Genomic DNA, 19,445 nt, shown 5'->3' with positions numbered 1-19,445 from the left:
GAAAGAAATTCCTCAAATGTACTTTTATCATGGCACACTAATTTAAATGCATTCCAGGTGACTACCTCATAAAGCTGGTTGAGAGAATGCCAAGAGTGTGCAAAGCTGTCATCAAGGCAAAGGCTGGCTACTTTGAAGAATCTCAAATATATTTTAATTTGTTTAACACTTTTTTGGTTACTACATGATTCTATATGTGTTATGTCATAGTTTTGATGTCTTCTCTATTATTCTACAATGTAGAAAATAGTACAAATAAAGGAAAACCCTGGAATGAGTAGGTGTGTCCAAACTTTTGACTGATACTGTATATATCCTCAGAGTTCTATCTCACACATGCTCAGCTGCTTGTGTATCAAAAAGGGGGCTAGCTCGCTGAAAGCTATCATTTCAATTATGTCAACACATCCCCTTCTCTTTCTCCCATCTCCATTTTCTCCCCTTCCTTCTCTGTGCCACAATTCCGCTTTTGTGGACACACTCTCACAGACACACACACAGAACGCCATCCAGGTTCTAGGCCCAGACGAGCGGAACAAAGACACACTTTGAGAGGAAAACAGCATAAAGAAAGTGTGTCTCCATTTCCTCTCTGCTGGGTCTACTTGTGCGCTGGATGACGCAGATGAAAACATGAGAATGTGCTCTTTTGAGGAACGACTTTAAATTCCCTCTAGGAAGAGATGAGAAGCCTCCAAAGAGACAGTGCATTTGTTGCCAATTACTGACTCGAACAGTCCTTTTCCTTTTGAGGGAGAGATAGCGAGAGAAAGAGAGTGAGAGCCAGCAAGAGAAAATGCTCTGTACAGTGTACCTAACCATCGTGAAAACATTGGCTTTTAAATTGCAGAGGAAAAACAGCAGATACATTGAAGCATGCTATTTTGGTAGGCTGAATGTCTATGGGTACTAGAACATCATACGGGAAATAGAAAGGTAACATTTCATAACCATATTATTAATATAGGCACAAGAAAACAGCATGCCAAGAACATCACATACAGTAGTTCAGATTATCTGAAAAAGTAATAGCTGTATTGTCTAAAATACTAACCTTTAAAATATGTCTACAGTATGTTTCCCAATTTAGCAGAATAGTCGTTTAGGTACTGTACAGTGCCTTCAGAAAGGTTTCACACCGCTTCACTTTTTCCACATTTTGTTGTGTAGCCTGCATTTAAAATGGCTAAAAGTTGTTGTGTCACTGGCCTACACACAATATCCCATAATGTCAACGTGAAACTTTGTTTTCAGAAACTTTTACTAATTAATAGAAAATGAAAAGCTGAAATGTCTTGAGTCAATAAGTATTCAACCCATTAGTTATGGCAAGCATAAATATGTTCAGGAGTAAATATTTACTTAACAAGTCAGATAATAAGATGCATGGACTTTAAACAGTTACAGAGTTTAATGGCTGTGATAGGAGAAAACTGAGGATGGATCAACAACATTGTAATTACTCCACAATACTAACGTAATTGATTGAAAAGAAAGAACCCCGTACAAAATAACAAATATTCCAAAATATACATTGTGTTTGTAACAAGGCACTAAAGTAATACTTCAAAAAATGTGGCAACGCAATTAACTTTTTGTTATGTTTGGGGAAAATCCAATACAGCACATTATTGAGTACCACTCTCCATATTTCCAAGCATACTGGTGGCTGCATCATGTTATGTGTGTGCTTGTAATCGTGAAGGACTGGGAGTTTTTAATGATAAAAAAGAAATGCAATGGACCTAAGCACAGGCAAAATCCTAGAGAAAAACCTGGTTCAGTCTGCTTTCCACCAGACACTGGGAAATGAATTAACCTTTCAGCAGGACAATAACCTAAAACACAAAGCCAAATATACACTGGAGTTGCTTACCAAGAGGACATTGAATGTTCCTGAGTGGCCTAGTTTAGCTTAAATTGACTTGAAAAATCTATGGTAAGACTTGACAATTGTTGTCTAGCAATGATCAACAACCAAATTGACAGAGCTTGAAAAAAAAAAATGTATAATAAAAAAAATATTGTACAATCCATATCTGCAAAGCTCTTAGAGACTTGTGTGAATAGTTATGTCAATTAGACATATTTCTGTATTTCATTTTCAATAAAATGTTGTTTTCACTTTGTCATTATGGGGTATCGTGTGTAGATGGTTTAGATATTTTTAAATATTTAATCCATTTTGAATTCAGGCTGTAACACAACAAAATGTGGAATAAGTCAAGGGGTATGAATACTTTCTGATGTCACTGTATGTGCAGGACATAGTATAGTGATTTGCCGGTCCAGATTTGAATAAAACAGTTGGCCTTCTTAGCAACTGACACAGACAGAGGGTGCTGCCAGTGCCAAGTTCATCAGTTCATGTCTGGCATGTTGAGTGGCCTCCTACTATATTCCATTATGCATCAGCCCTCAACATGCCCTTGTCTGGGGTGATATAAATTGCACATACAATACAGCATGTAATTCATTTTAATAAGCTTAGACTGGCTCTACTACATTATGACAGGGGGAAGTATCCCACCCAGGGGACCAGACATTTTACGGTCTTATTTAAAGAAATATATATATATAATAATTGGGGACTGGGTCAGCATAAAAAAGTTCATTTGAGGAATAACCTAATGAAAACTTAGTACTACACTGTTTTTGTGTTGTGGGTTTCATGTGGGTTCAAATAAACTGTGGAACAGGACAAGATGTTCAACTTCATTTCCTCAGATGTCTTTCTTTATATAAACAGAAAGATCGCTTTAAGTCAGTTTTGACTGAAGGTCTTTACAACTTCAATGCTGATTTAACCGACATCATCTGGTTTACTGATGCTCCAGACAACAATATCCTACAGACCGGCCCCTCATGGACCAGGTGCTGACAGACTGTTACAAACATCCCATTATAACCCACCTGCATGTCGGTTAGGCCCCCCACCCAGGACTCCACAGGCCTGTGGTGGAATATGTCCTCCTTAATCTGATATCAGACAACTTCCTTTCCGAGACACAGCATCCAGATTGATGATTATAACACAAAGTGATGGTTCTGAAGTGATGGTTTTCCACCCCGGTGAGAAGATTTGTCTACCTGGCTGAGTTTCTATACTACAGGGGCTTGGTCAACGCAAAGCCTCTCTCTGCTCACTCTGTGAGAACTAGATTTAAAAACTAAAGTAACACTTCACATTTACATGACACTGGCCCTTCAACGCACACTAGTCACTAAGTGGGGGTAATTGATGAAGAAAAATAGAGGAACGAATCAACGAAACACATCTGGCAAATCAGTGATTCTGCACCATGACTAACTAGTGAGGGATCGGGCTTTGATAGCGTTCCAACCTATTGACTCTAATAGTCATTACCAAGGGGTCTTCTACCTTTTTGTTGGCTGATTGCAATTAAAGCACATAAATACAGGAGCATGAGCCATTAGGTTGGACCACAGTGGCCAATGTTGAATGATTTAATAAGGGAAAGCAATTGTTCAAATTAGAATCCTACTACAGTTGGCCAGGCATCTGCCCCATGTGCGGTTGGCTGTGTGTGTGAATGATGGAGTGGTTATGCTAAATATGTGTGTTTTTCTTCACAGACATTTATCCATTGAAAAACGGCAAGTGATTGTTTCGACGGTGGAGGTGTCAAATAGTTTAAAGACACAATGGATAGTAATGTTGAACGGCTCTCGATGCTGACTTGTTCCTACGGCACCAGAAATATAGTTCATGCAGCCGTGCAAGGCGAGTTTGTAGTCAAGTTATTACTAGGGCCCTGTTTTTCCTGATCCTGTCAAGATGCCAGGAAAAACTCTAGGCCCTAATTATAATCAAACAGGAACTTCAAGTCAACCAGCCATAAAAATGACATCACCATTCCCGTCTAGTCTCAAACCATTATTGGAATCATTCTTGAGTCCCTGCCATCTCTTAAAGAGACCACTTGCCCTCCTAGACCCCCCAAATATTCCTGTGATATCCCTGATACAGCATTCAATAGCCCTATTCCATAGATCTCAGCAGAGTTCCAGGGTTTTCACGAGCGCAGCATAAACCCGTGGAGTGTGACACCCCATTTCCTTGCCTCACCTTCACTTTTATTAACCTTTACTGTTTACTTAGCTTAGCCGCGGCGCTAATTCATCATCATTCATAATATCTCACGTCTGACAACACATTTTAGGGTCTCAAGGGGCTCCTTTAAGACATTTAAGGTTGAAGGAAAGTTGTTTAAAAGTCTATAGCCTTCAGTATTGGTGTGAAAAGAAAGGGGTCTGCGATAGGGAAGTATCAAAGCTATCAGACAGCAAGTCTAAATGTCAAGCCCGATGCTGTGCTAAAAGCACATTGAGATGATGTGGAGAGGAGGGTAATATTCTCCACACAGTACTCTGACATTGGCCACTCTTATCTGTTTGATTCTTAACAGGGGCTGGCAGGGGTTGAATGAGACCCAGAGCCTGAGATTAGCACTGAAGGTTAAGAGCAAATAAATGTATTTGCCGAAGAGATCCCATCAGCGGGTAACCCTCAGTCCAGCCGTGTTATATACCACCGAACCTTGAGACAATGTTCTGTTCCAAGGGAACTGTCTGGGGATTGCAGCAGGGACATATACGTGGCTCTCTCTCTGTGTGTGTGTGTGTGTGTGTGTGTGTGTGTGTGTGTGTGTGTGTGTGTGTGTGTGTGTGTGTGTGTGTGTGTCACTAACCTGTCTCTTGGTTACACAGCTGTTCGCAGGGCTCAGTGGTCCTCTGGCCACAGTAGTCTCTGACCCACTGGGTGGAGGAATTCGTCTGGTAATAAAGGGTCAGTTTGGCAGGGTTCAGCCAGTTAGACACATCCAGGAAACTGCCCATGCTCACCACAAAACTGCTTCCTGGAACCAAAAGATAACAGAACACATTTTTACTCATCGCATTTATCTCAGCAGATCATGTAGTGTGAAGTACTACAGGATCATCCATCATTCACTGCTCAGTATAACAGATCCAGGTTTATTAGAGTGAACATTTTTCTACTGCTAACAACCTGGCTGTTCTCTTCTTACTATGGTAGCTGGATATAGCATAGAACTGGATATTCAAACTGGATATTCAATTATGCATTAGTTACAATTTGAAAATAATTAAAATAAAGTTAAGAAGTTAAAAATATCAATATTATAAGTGTCACGTCCTGACCATAGAGAGCCTTTATTTTCTATGGTGGAGTAGGTCAGGGCGTGACTAGGGGTTAGTCTAGTTTATTATTTCTTTGTGGGGTTCTAGTTTTGTTTTTCTATGTTGGTGATTTTGTATGATTCCCAATTAGAGGCAGCTGGTAATCGTTGTCTCTAATTGGGGATCATATTTAGTTTGCCTTTTTCCATCTGTGGTTTGTGGGATATTGTTTTGAGTTAGTGCACGTAGCACCTCTGTAGTCACGGTTCGTTGTTTGTTTCGTTATTTCTTTGTTGTTTTGTGCATTTTACAATAAATATTATGTGGAAACCATATCGCGCTGCAGTTTGGTCCGATAATTATTCCAGCGATCGTGACAATAAGTCTCGTCTTTTAAAGATATATTTCAATGAAAATGTTATCTACAGCACAATTAGCATGCTTAATGAAGGTACTGATGCTACTTCCACTGTAGACTATCTAGTATATTTGCTTATTCTGTCAGCATGTATTCCCTGATGCAGTTATTCCAGCGATCGTGACAGAATATCCCACCACAACAGGACCAAGCAGCGTGCCCAGGAGGAGATGGCATCCTGGTCTTTGGAGGAGATCGAGGAGAGAATATCCTGGACTTGGGAGGAAGTCTTGGCAAGACACGAAAGCCTGCCATGGAAACAGACAACAGGAGAGAAGGGAGGACAGCGACGACGCGGCCACATAAAAAGCCCCAAAAACAGCCCAGAAATATTTTTGGGGGGGGCACAAAGGGTGGTTGGCGGAGCCGAGGAGTGAACCAGAGCCAGTCTGGGAGAAGAGGGAGAAACTGGAGGAGAGTGAACGGAGAGAATCAGAGACCATCAGTGCGTTGAGGGAGAATGTGGAGGAGAGAGAAATGAGAGAGTTATTGAATTGGTGGAGGATGCACGACATTTGCCCTAAGGAGCGTGTTATCGGTTTAATGCTACCTGAGTCAGCTCTCCGTACTCGTCCTGAGGAGCGTGCTATCAGTCTGGTGAAAGTTGTGCCGGCTCCACGCACCAGGTCTCCAGTACGCCTTCCAAGCCCTGTACGTCCTGTGCCAGTTCTCCACACTCGCCTTGAGGAGTGTGTCATTAGTCTGGTGCCATGTGTGCCGGTTCTACGCACGAGGTCTCCGGTGCGCCTCCACAGCCCAGTACGTTCTGTGCCAGCTCCAGGCACTAGGCTTCCAGTGCGCCTTCCCAGTCCGGTACGTCCTGTGCCTCCTCCCCGCACTCGCCCTGAAGTGCGTGTCACCAGTCCGGTGCCACCTGTACCGGCCTCAAGCATCAGGCCTCCAGTGCGCCTTCACAGTCCAGAGCTTTCGGTGACAGTTCCCAGTCCAGAGCTTCAGACGACAATTCCCAGTCCAGAGTCACCAGTCCGGTGCCACCTGTACCGGCCTCAAGCATCAGGCCTCCAGTGCGCCTTCACAGTCCAGAGCTTTCGGTGACAGTTCCCAGTCCAGAGCTTCAGACGACAATTCCCAGTCCAGAGCTTCCGCTTCCCAGTCCAGAGCTTCCGGCGACGCTTCCCAGTCCAGAGCTTCCGGCGACGCTTCCCAGTCCAGAGCTTCCGGCGACGCTTCCCAGTCCAGAGCTTCCGGCGACGCTTCCCAGTCCAGAGCTTCCGGCGACGGTTCCCAGTCCAGAGCTCCCGGCGACATTTCACAGTCCGTAACCTCCTGAGACGGTCCACAGTCTGGAACCTCCTGAGACGGTCCACAGTCCGGAACCTCCTGAGACGGTCCACAGTCCGGAACCTCCTGAGACGGTCCACAGTCCGGAACCTCCTGAGACGGTCCACAGTCCGGAACCTTCTGAGACGGTCCACAGTCCGGAACCTTCTAAGACGGCCCACAGTCCGGAACCTTCTAAGACGGTCCACGGTCCGGAACCTTCTAAGACGGTCCACGGTCCGGAACCTCCTGCGACGGTCCACGGTCCAGAACCTCCAGCTCCAGGGCAGGAGCCTTCCTCTGCGCTGATGCTCAGTCCGAGCATGGCGTCCAGTCCAGCCCCAAGGCAGGAGCCTTCCTCTGCACCAATGTCCAGTCCAAACACGGCGTCCAGTCCAGCTCCATGGCAGGAGCCTTCCTCTGCGCTGAAGCTCAGTCCGAGCACGGCGTCCAGTCTAGCTCCAAGGCAGGAGCCTTCCTCTGCGCCGATGGCCAGTACAAACATGGCGTCCAGTCCCGCTCCATGGCAGGAGTTTTCCTCTGCATCGATGTCCAGGCCAGGGCCGGCGTCCAGTCCAGCTCCATGGCAGGAGCCTTCCTCGGCATCTAGGTCCAATCCAGGCACAGTATTCAGCCTGGGTCCATGGCTGGAGCCGTGGGATGAGCGGGTTCTTCGTCCTGCACCAGACCCGCCCCCGATGCTGTAGGATCCGCGGGATGAGCGGGTACTTCGCCACGCACCAGAGCCGCCACCGACACTAGACACCCCCTCTAACCCTCCCTTTTGGTTTCAGGTTTTGCGGCCGGAGTCCGCACCTTTGGGGGGGGGGGGGGGGGAGGGTACTGTCACGTCCTGACCATAGAGAGCCTTTATTTTCTATGGTGGAGTAGGTCAGGGTGTGACTGGGGGTTAGTCTAGTTTATTATTTCTTTGTGGGGTTCTAGTTTTGTTTTTCTATGTTGGTGATTTTGTATGATTCCCAATTAGAGGCAGCTGGTAATCGTTGTCTCTAATTGGGGATCATATTTAGTTTGCCTTTTTCCACCTGTGGTTTGTGGGATATTGTTTTGAGTTAGTGCACGTAGCACCTCTGTAGTCACGGTTTGTTGTTTGTTTCGTTCTTTCTTTGTTGTTTTGTGCGTAAACCATATCGCGCTGCAGTTTGGTCCGATAATTATTCCAGCGATCGTGACAATAATTCTCGTCTTTTGAAGATACATTTCAATGAAAATGTTATCTACAGCACAATTAGCATGCTTAATGAAGGTATTGATGCTACTTCCACTGTAGACTATCTAGTATATTTGCTAATTCTGTCAGCATGTATTCCCTGATGCAGTTTTGACACAGTGGGCATGTTTATGAGAGAGCGAGAGAGCGAGTTGATGGGGGATACTAACCGTCGGCGACAAAGTGTTCAGGCACGTGGAGAATGACCTTGACAGTGAGAGAGCAGGAGAGCTGTGTGCCGTAAACCACAGCCAGGACACACGTACTGATGGTGATCAACGTCAGAGTGGCTTTGTTCATCGGACTGTGTGGACAACCTGAGGGCAGGGGAAAAAAAACTCAGGGAAAATGCAGGGAAAACATGCAAAATATGATTTCAGCTATTAATACTCAACAAGAAATGTATTCAAACCCACACAAAAAACTGGAACATGAACTCTTCTCTTTTCTGAAAATGCCTCTTTAATCTGCACCGTGGCTTAAAAGGATCACCAACATGTCAAAACAGCTGTAGTTGGTCTAAAACTATCAAACGGTTTACTTTCACACACAATCTTCCTAACACCAAAAATGTACTTTCACACAACAAACGCTGGTCGCTACAGAGGGTAGTGCGTATGGCCCAGTACGTCACTGGGGCCAAGCTTCCTGCTATCCAGGACCTATATAATAGGCGGTGTCAGAGGAAAGCCCATAAAATTGCCAGAAACTCCAGTCACCCAAGTTATAGATTTCTCTGCTACCGCACGGCAAGTAGTACCGGGGCGCCAAGTCTAGGACCAAAAGGCTCATCAACAGCTTCTACCCCCAAGAAATAAGACTGCAGAACAATTAATAAAATCGCAACCGGATAATTTACATGGACCCCTCCCCCCATCCCTTTTGTACACTGCTGCTACTCGCTGTTTATTATCTATGCATTGTCCCTTCACCCCCACCTACATGTACAAATTACCTCAATTAACCTGTGGCCCTGCACCCTGACTCAGTACCGGTGCCCCCTGTATATAGCCTTGTAATTGTTATTCTTATTGTATAACTTTTTATTATAACTTTTTATTTTATTCTACTTGGTAAATCTTTTCTTAACTCTTCTTGAACTACACTGTTGTTTAAGGGCATGTAAGTAAGCATTTCACGGTAAAATCTACACCTGTTGTATTCGGTGATGAGACAAATAAAGTTTGATTTGATTCATTCTAGCTTTGTGAAAAACAAAGCCAAAAACACAGCAGATAATCCCGCTAGCTTCCGGCTCCTGTAGATGTACACAGTTAGGTTGAGTTGTTGTGTTTTGATTGGAGTTTTGGCCATGACCTCTGAACCATCCAGGGTTCTTTCTAAACTGATTTATGAACAGTATAATGGCTGGAGTCCAACAGAGGCAATTCATTGCCATGATAAAAGATGAGTTAAGAAGGCCCAGCCTCTTTCCACCAGTACGACATCTAGTGTCGCTGAAAAATGACACCATCACCTCTGACAGTGTTAGAGATGGCTTGTTTTGGATGCACTTTGGGTTTCTGTAAACTTCTCTCCACATTGGGGAGAAAGGCATCTGAAATGATGATGAATGATCTCCCATAGAGTGACATTTATCCTAGCAGGTAGGTGTCATTTTAAGTGCTAGCTTACCAGTCAACAAGGTGAGGGCAGAGCTGTTATTGAGAGTCAATTAACTGCCTGCTCTTTGCTTCTCAATGACGTGTAATGACACCACTTTACTTTTCCTTCCAGTTAAAGAATAGCTTGTTTCCTTGACATATACCTAATTTCAACTCCTGAAATCACATTTCTGAAAACATCCTTACACATATGGCTCATACAGTGCCCGTGTTACATTACAGTAGCTGCTATTTCCAGCAAATGGGGGAATGATTGCTATGGAAGATTTTCACCTTAATTTCATAGGAAAGGATAGGAAAGTAAGGTGAAACATGATTCAGAACACCCACTAATGAGAATCTCAGTACAGTGGGGGAGTGGAGAAGTTAGACAAGGGGGATCTATGGATCTGATGCTGTGAGGCTCTTAGACTGAGGCTGATAAAAAAACACTTCAATCACTTGGGTGGATGGACAGTAATGATCCCCACTGCCTACATTCACTGAACTCGTGTGTGCATGTGTGTGTGTGTGTGTGTGTGTGTGTGCGCATGTGTGTGAGTGAGTGAGAAGAGAGTATGGACAGAGATAGAAACAGGACAAGAGGAAAAGAGGGAGAAATTGAGGGGGGACAGAAATTGAGAGATCTGGATGTATCTAATGACCCTGCCATCTCAGCCGGACTGGAGCAGTGGGTGTCTATGACAACAGCTCCCCGGCAACTAATCTCATCTGTGTGAACACTCAGGAATGATTAGGTCTGTGAGGAGGCCCTCAATTACTGTAAAAGCCCACAAAGTACACTAACAGATGCACACACACGGCCACACGCCCACACATCCACACAAGGGATGATAGGTTGGGAACATATATATGGACGCTCACACACTCATTCACACACAGAAAACGGCATAAAGGGAAGCAAACACACAAACACACATACACATAAGCCAACTGCAAACATAACTACATAATGCTAAATGCACACATGCACAGTAGGTACGCACACACACACAAACAATATGAATTTGTACCACACTCAATCAACTCCCTCTCTCTCTTTCACTCTGACTCGAGTCCCTCCCTCTGTCTGCCCTTCACACTTGTGTGCCCACAGGCTCCAGCTAATGCATTTTAACAAGTGTCCTTTTATAGAGCAGTCTGTAGTGCAGCCAACAGCTAAGATAAGCTTACAGGCATAATACTAGCAACGCACATGCTCCACCCACCTGAGGTCCTTTTCAGCCATCTATTTCCTGTGTTCGAGTGGTGCAGAATACACTTGTCACTTAAATGTGGCTGTATTGATTGCTTTCATGTTACGCCTGCGACTCTTTCATACTCTTGGTTGTGCCTGATGCTTTTTTCCCATTAACGTAACAACCACGGAAATGTTTGTAATGACCTGTCAAACACACTCCAGTAATGGCTGAAATGGGCCTAATGGAATACATTGTCTTACCATTGAATCTATAAGAACGCTAAAGCTTTGTCGGGGATTTAACATATAATCTTGCCACTTACAACACAAGAAAGAGAAGAAAGATAACTTTATTTTGATGGATATTAATTTTTGTGGAATTTTAAAAGGAATCATTTAATACAGTTGAAATATTTGCAAATTGGATGCTCTGAAATGAGAGCAACTTCCAAAAATGAACACTCGGATTATAGTGATATTATGAATAATCTCGCAAACAATGTAATGTATGTATAGATAGGTGTAATCCGAGGGTATCATGCTATTGACGCACTTGCTGAATTACGCAAGAGAACAGTATTTAATGAGGTGTGCAGGTAGACAGCAAGTGTTTGGTGGTTGCAGCCCTATTCCACCCATTTATGTAAATGTGTTCATTCATATATGCAAATAAAAATATAAACCAAATACCTGGTACAATAAGCAAATGTATATATGATTGCATACCAAAGGTGACATTTTACAATAAATTGAATATCTGAAATACCACCAAAATCCCTGAACTCCATTCATTATTTGTCCGTGCCAGTAAAATGTTTTGTGTACTATAATTAAATCAATATCTGGTCGATTATAAATTCAAAAACTTTGGAGTATCTGCATCCATTGTCCAACTGTTGCATTTATTATAATTGTTTTTAAAACCTTTTAACAATTTCAATGACCGTTGCTAATAATAAGGATAATAATTAACAATCATAATTTGATCACTCTTTTGTTGCTGAGAATTTCCCTGCACAGCGGGAAATACAAACTTGTAGTGATTTTGACGTTTGATTTGACCTAATGAAAAATGGATCAACCCCTACAAAAATTGTCCATTCCTTATAATGCAAAGGCACACACTCACAAACATACAAAAAAGAAAAGGGGTGCACATTCACAAGACCATTCGAGAACACAAACACACACACAGGCACAAAGGCGCACACACAATACTATCAAATGGCAGTTTGGTTATGCAGACTAAATCATGGCATCCATTAAGGCATCTTATTCAGCTTGCTTATCATTCAGACTCCATTTTCTTCAGCTCATGTATCTGCTGAGTGTCATGATGGTGCTAGAGATCCATCTTAACACCACTCTGGGGATAACAACGTCTTCACTGCTTCCAGCTACGCAAACAAATCCAAATATATATATTTCTACTTCAGTCGACTTAGTCCCTGCCATGCTCCCCAACAGTCACATTGCATTTTAACATCTCCTTCGCTGTCAGAAACAATCAATTGATCTGTCAGCCACATTTGCAGTTGCACTGTTATTTTTGCTGTTACTAAATTGTTCTGTTTTTAAAGTAGATTTGGAGTTCACCCAATGGTGAAAGATCCTCTGGTGGTAGGATTTTGTTTGTTCAATGGCTTCGGCTGCTTCAGTGCAAATTTAGCTCAAGTTCATGGAGACTCAATATTTTATATTAGACAGAAACATTTTAATTCACTGGTCTATCTAAACTCTAGTTTGGTTCTGTCAGTGATAGAAAATTAGCTAATGGGGTTGACATCTGGTTGAATTTGGAAAATGAGACTCATTTGCAAAGCAGCCTGTCCCAGGGCTGGGTCAAGGGAGTTGATACTGGATTTTTGAAATCCTCAAGTTTCTCAGCAAAGTTTGTAGTCAGTACTGAGAACATCAGCAGGCATATTTTTTTATCAATTGTCCACTTGAGAGCAAGCTGCTGTGCAAATGCACTTAAAGGTGTGACATTAGTGCTAGTACAAACTCGGACCCAGGCGCAGAGAACAAAGGGTAAATCCAGAATATTTACTTAAGGTCTTCATAGCAAAACATCAAAGCAAGGGCCCACGAGAACACTGAACAAAACATGAGGAGCGCTGACCAAGCCCTCTTCCAGGTCCGGCGGCAACGAGAGATGAGGCGTTGAGCGGAAGGAACCGTCACTTCAATCTCCTGATCTGGAAACAGGGGGAGCTGATAACCGTACAACACCTGGAATGGTGACAGGCCAGTGGAGGAACACTGGAGAGTGTTGTGTGCATACCCCACCCAAGAAAGGGGCTGACTCCAAGTGGCGGGGTTGGCGGACACACAGCACCGTAAGGCGGTTTCCAGATCCTGGTTCACCTGCTCAGTTTGACCTGTACCTGAGGGTGATAACCCGAGGACAGACTGGCTGATGACCCCAGAAGAGTACAGAATGCACTCCAAAATCTGGAGGCAATCTGGGTGCCCCGGTCGGCGACTATGTCCAGAGGAAGTCCATGAAGGCGGAAAACATGCTGAATGACTAGCTGAGCAGTTTCGCGTGCAGATGGAAGCTTAGGCAGGGGAATGAAATGTGCCATCTTGGAAAAGCGGTCTGCAATGACCAGGATGGCCGTGTGTCCCTCTGAGGATGGAAGTCCCGTGATGAAATCCATATCGAGCTGGGACCAGGTTCGAGAAGGTGTTGACTGCGGATGAAGAAGCCCCAGAGGCTGCTGACAAGGAGTCTTGTTCCGGGCGCATGTCGGACAGGCAGCCACAAAGGTCCGAGTGTCCACCTCCGCCGAGGGACACCAAAACCTCCTCCTCAAACTCTAGTGTTCGCTGCCCTCCCGAATGAGAGGTGGGACGCGACGAGTGAGTGCACCGTGCCCCAAGAGGAACAAAAAGTCTGTTAGGTGGACAGCCATCTGGAACTGCCTCCCTACCTTGCGCCTCCCTCACTACAGTCTCTATACCCCAGGACACCGGCGCGAGGATGAGCGGCCTGGGGATGATGGATTCAAGCGGCCGATCCTTGCTGGGGAACTGGCGAGAAAGGGCATCCGGCTTCACGTTCTTAGACCCCGGACGGTAAGATAACGTGAATCTGAACCGAGTGAAGAAGAGAGCCCTACGAGCCTGACGGCGTTTGAGGCATTTAGCCTCCTGGATGTAGGCCAGGTTCTTGTGGTCAATCCAAACCGGAAAGGGATGTTCCGAGCCCTCCAACCAGTGCCGCCACTCCTCCAAAGCCAGTTTGAATGCAAGAACCTCCCGAATGCCGACACCATAGTTTCTCTCCGCTGGAGTGAGACGCCTGGAGGAGAAGGCACAGGGATGAAGCTTTTGGTCTTTCGCCGAGTGCTGAGACAGAACCGCCCCCACGCCAACGTTAGAGGCATCCACCTCTACCACGAAGGGAAGAGAAGGATCTGCATGAACGAGACTGGGTGCAGAAGAAAACCGACATTTCAGGTCCTGGAATGCCTTCTCAGCATCAGGGGTCCAGCATACATGCCCAGCCGAGTCCTTGGTGAGCATTGTCAATGGCGCCGCCACAGCACTAAAGTTTCTCACAAATCTCCAGTAGAAATGAGCAAAACCCCAAAAACGCTGAACTTGCTTGACCGTGCTGGGTCACGGCCAGTTGACCAAGGCTCCTACCTTTTGGGAGTCCATCAGTACATAGCCCTGTGACACGATGTACCCGAGGAAGGAGATCTGAGGAACGTGAAACTCACACTTTTCGGCCTTCATGAACAAGTGATGAGCGAGGAGTCTTTGAAGAACCTGGCGGACATGTTGGACATGTTCAACCATGGACTTGGAGAAGATGAGGATGTCATCTAGGTACACAAACTGGTGAAGGAAGTCGCGCAGCACATCATTAACCAAGGCCTTGGAAAACGGCTGAAGCATTAGTAAGTACAAACGGCATGATCCCGGTACTCATAATGTCCATTAGGAGTGTTGAACGCTGTCTTCCATTCGTCTTCCTGTCTGATGCGCACCAGATTATACGCATTACGTAAATCGATGGTAATGTTATTTAAACACTGGTAATCGATACAGGGACGTAATACTACATCCTTCTTCTCAACAAAGAAAAACCCGCTCCTGCAGGGAAACGTTGATGCCTGCAGCTCGAAGGCCAGTGAGCATTGGAGCAGGAACCCACGACACCTCCCAGCATGCCCCTCATAGTGCTCCAGTGCCGGGAGATGAGGCTCCCGAGGGGAGGAAGATGAGCTGGTAGGAAGCGGAGGGTTAGAAACCGCCACAGGTGCAGCAGTAGCTGCTCCTGTCTGTCTTGTCTGCAGAGTGAACACAAGAGTTCCTAAATCCTCCGACAATATCTTCAGGCGCGCCTCATGGAAACCAATCACTGTTCCATGGTGAGTGAGAGCCGACCGTAAGTTGTGGAGTTCGGAGTGTCCCTCGGACGACGCAGACATCTCTGCTGGGTCCATTTTGTGGCTCAGGTTTACTGTGACATTCGTGCTAGTACGAACTTGGACCCAGGCACAGAGAAAGACAGCAGGCAGAGGTAAGGGTAAATCCAGAATATTTACTTAAGGTCTTCATAGCAAAACAACAAAGCAAGGGCACACGAGAACACTGAACAAAACATGAGACCTGAGCAACTGGCCCAGTCCACAGAGGAACCTGGTGATCCCAATAAGGCCAATCAGGGTCACCTGGAAACTAGAAGTAAGCAAAGGGTGCTCTCCAGTGGCAACCTCAGGTAGTACACTCAAGGGAGAACCTGACTTGTGACAAATGGCCCCCATCAGAAGCCAATGCTGCCCCTATTTCAAAGTAATTCCTGTCCTATAGTGGAAATTTTTATTTAGCTTCCACCTCCGAAGAATGATCCAGGCTGCTAATACATATTCACGAATTGGGGGTGGGAACATTGTGGTGATTTCCACATCACAACAAATAACAAGAAATAGGGCACTGATAGCTGTCAGTGTAGCTAGCTAGCATGCTAACCTTATCCAGATAGCTAATGTTATCTGTTGTTGCTACACCGTATTCAAAGGATTAGCCAGCTGGCTGGGCTATGGCTGGTTCTGGAGCTGGATATGTCATAAGCATTTTTGGAAAACTTTGCCACAGATGGATAGGGGAAATCAGTATCTTTGACTTTGTCATCTATTGTTGGATTTTCCATACATTGTGGCCGCGAATCTGCCATAGAAATAGAAAGAATAAGATGAAGTTTGGTAATATGAATAGCCAAACTATTTAATGGTTTGGACTACAGACACGCTTTTCTACATTGTAATGTGCATGGTGCAACCTTTGGTAGACAGCTGGCAGGCTATTCAGCTGCACTACAGCAATGCCAAGCCCTGGCTCTCATAGGTAGGGGAAGTGAAATGATAGGCTGCAATGACTTTGCTCATGATGCATGCCTTAAACGATATGTAACAACTCCCTGAGCGCATCAGACACGAAATGAAACACCAATACAAATGTAACAACAGCACAAAAGAAATGAACAAGATAGTGGAATTTTCTTTCACGGGTGCCTTTTCATTATAGGATAGACACTTGTGATTTCTAGTTGCACCAATCAAGGCAGCGATAAAGGCAGTGGAGGGTGGTCAAAACCATTCATCTTGGGCCCACGGGGGGCTTGGTTCCAAAATGTAGTCATATCACAAGCAATTTTACCATTTCTAAAGTTGTTTTTTTAATACAAACTAGCTAAAAAATAAGTGAAACTTAACAAATGATCTAATGATTATCTATTATTGCTCAGCTCAGTCACGACTCGAGAATAGAAAGAACTTTGCAGGCGTTTCTGATTAATAAACAATGTCATGTTGGTGGGTGGTAACATTCAAATAAAACCCAGCCCTGGGAAAAAAATACACTGAAAACTATTAGCACGTCATATCATAGGGGAAACACTGCATTGGCACGGAAATTATATGAAGTTACCATTTCAGAGTTCCCACTTCAACCTCAAATATATCATACAATGACTTGACTTAAACCATTGTGCAACATCGTGGGTAAGCTATGGGCATTGTCTTTCAGTTGAAAAAAAGTGCATTTACACTCTTGTGAGTGTTTAAGAAAGCACATAGCAGAAAAGGGGAAATTACTCTTGAAATCCACTTAGATTGAATTCTAGCCATAGTCGCCTCTTTCCACACACATTTATGAACAATGACACACACATGCGTGTTCACAAACACACACGTTAACGCACGCACACACACACATACAGACACACCCAGGCCTTCTCCAGTCTCACCTCTGCTGCGCCGGCGTCCCCTGTGCTGCTCTGTGTAGAACTTCAGCTGGGTCTCATCGTCACCCTCTGACCCAGAGTCTCCTTGGCGACCAAACACACTACCAGCCACTGGAAGAGGAGAGGATTGGGTCAAAAATGTATTGTGTGCCATCACTGACAAGAGGCTTCAATATAATCTAAAAGCAGGACATCATTGGGAAACACATTCTTTACATCATTGGGAAAGAATATGAGGCTCTTGACATTATTTCAATGACAACTTATGAAAGTGAATTCAGTTATTTTCACCATTGAAAAGAGCAGTGACGTGGTAATGGAGAATGGTTGAGAAGTAATATCATGTTTTGATATGTGGGAAGTTATGTATCCATCCTGGGGAGAATGAGGTGAACTGAGGACTGAGGTGAATAGACTGATATTTGAATACCCAGACACCGTTCAAAACCATTGGCTGTGCCACGATTGAAACTGCCATTACAGTGTCTGTCTGGGATGGACTCACACAATGTATTTTTGGAGACAGCTAGTTACAATCAATAACACACCACATTAAACCAATTTTCTTTTAATGTTCCCTCTTCCTTCTTCCCACAGCCACCAACTACGCCTATACAATACTCACTAACCCATCAATATCCACTTATCCAAAACAATTGGTAGACTACAATAAAGCAAACATAATTCTTTAGTTTCCAATGACCCTGAATTTCCCACTCACAACATTTAAGTTATTTAGCAGATGCTCTTATACAGGACCAAGTAGGGTTAAGTGCCTTGCTCAAGGGCACATCAAAAGATTTTTCAACTAGTAGACTCAGGGATTTGAACCAGCGGCCCTTCATTAACTGGCCCAACTCACTTCACCGCTAAGCTACCTGCAGGCCATTGAAAGTAAACTGCATTAAAACTCTAATTGTTTACTCTAAGGCCTATTCAAAGTTTCTCAACTCCTCCTAAAATCATTTTGCATAAATCTAATCTCTCAAGGACTACAAACACAATCTCTCCGTAAAGAAGAAAGGCTGTGAGAAACTAAAAGCACAATTACCACAAAATGCCTAGGCTTACCTGTCTTTGGGGCAAGCCGTTTCATGTTGTGTTGTGAATTAGTAAATCTACTTGAAACACCGGATTAAATGTGCCAATTTGCCGCCTCGCGGAAAAGCGCACCAAAGAGACAGAAGCGCATAGAGCTTTCACACGCGGGTCCTTGGAATTAATTATGTTTAGGGAAAACAAAATTAGCCTTTCCATCAATTAGGAATTTGATGGCAAGGTTTTCTTAGATGTCTCACTTTGTGAAATGTTCAGGCTGGCAGGACAATTGAACGCTTTGGAATAGACAAGCTGTTTGCCTGATTGCATGGGCTCGCTAGGTGCACACTTGAAGGTGTGTTATGGAGCGAAGCACTTGAAAGGCATGCTCCCTTTTAACCCTTGAATAAAGCTTTTGCAGCACACATAAAACGTATGATGAACTGCAGAATCAGAATGCAGCAGGAAGCCTTAGGACGATAAGAGACCAAACCTTCACCATAACAAAGAGATACAATATACACAAAGTATACCAAACATTAAGAACATCTTCCTAATATTGAGTTGCACACCCCCCCCCCCCCCCCCCCCCCCTTGCCCTCAGAACAGCCTCAATATAACCCCACAGTGGACGTGTCATAATACCCATAAAAACCTGAACAGAAATATAAAAGCAACATGCAACAATTTCAAAGATTTTACTGATTTATAGTTCATACAAGGTAATCAGTCAATTTAAATAAATGATTTAGGTCTATGGATTTCACATGACTGGGCAGGGGTGCAGCCATGAGTGGGCCTGGGAGGGCATAGGCCCACTCACTAGGCAGCCAGGCCCAGCAAATCAGAATGAGTTTCACCCCACAAAAGGGCTTTAGTACAGAAATACTCCTCAGCTCATGAAACATGGAACCAACAATTTACATGTTGCTGTTATATTTTTGTTCAGTGTATTTATAAAAGGTTAGGGCAACCCCCTGAATTCCTTACAGTATTATACAGTAGGCTATATCCCACTGTTCAACATTAGCAGGAAGCCAAGTTAAATGATTGTGATACAAAGTTAGAAAACAATTCAAGACAACAACAAACCAAAGGGTCCAAAATCTAAAGGATTAGACCTACAGTAAGTAGGCATTCCATGACCAATTCTGTATTTGGCAAAATTGACCAATTGTCTTCACACAGGTATATATTCACCTCCCCCATGGCCTTGTAAACACATTGGTGCATTCCAAAATGGCCCACAA

At 44.2% G+C, this 19,445-nt stretch overlaps 1 protein-coding gene across 2 annotated transcripts in view; it reads right to left on the bottom strand.

The window, feature by feature from the left end:
* The window catches only part of LOC129864123 (astrotactin-2-like), a 485,619-nt gene that overhangs the window by 278,174 nt on the left and 188,000 nt on the right, over window positions 1-19,445 (bottom strand). For both annotated transcript variants that reach the window (XM_055936744.1, XM_055936743.1), the window contains exons 5-7: window positions 17,161-17,268; window positions 8,264-8,410; window positions 4,713-4,880 (exon numbers count right to left, since the gene is read on the bottom strand). In XM_055936744.1, the coding sequence (XP_055792719.1) occupies window positions 4,713-4,880; window positions 8,264-8,410; window positions 17,161-17,268 (423 nt within the window). The remainder of the gene's footprint in view (window positions 1-4,712; window positions 4,881-8,263; window positions 8,411-17,160; window positions 17,269-19,445) is intronic.

The sequence above is a fragment of the Salvelinus fontinalis genome, chromosome 10 (assembly GCF_029448725.1).
Source record: "Salvelinus fontinalis isolate EN_2023a chromosome 10, ASM2944872v1, whole genome shotgun sequence".
Lineage (NCBI taxonomy): Eukaryota > Metazoa > Chordata > Actinopteri > Salmoniformes > Salmonidae > Salvelinus > Salvelinus fontinalis.
This window is presented reverse-complemented; position numbering and strand designations above follow the sequence as displayed.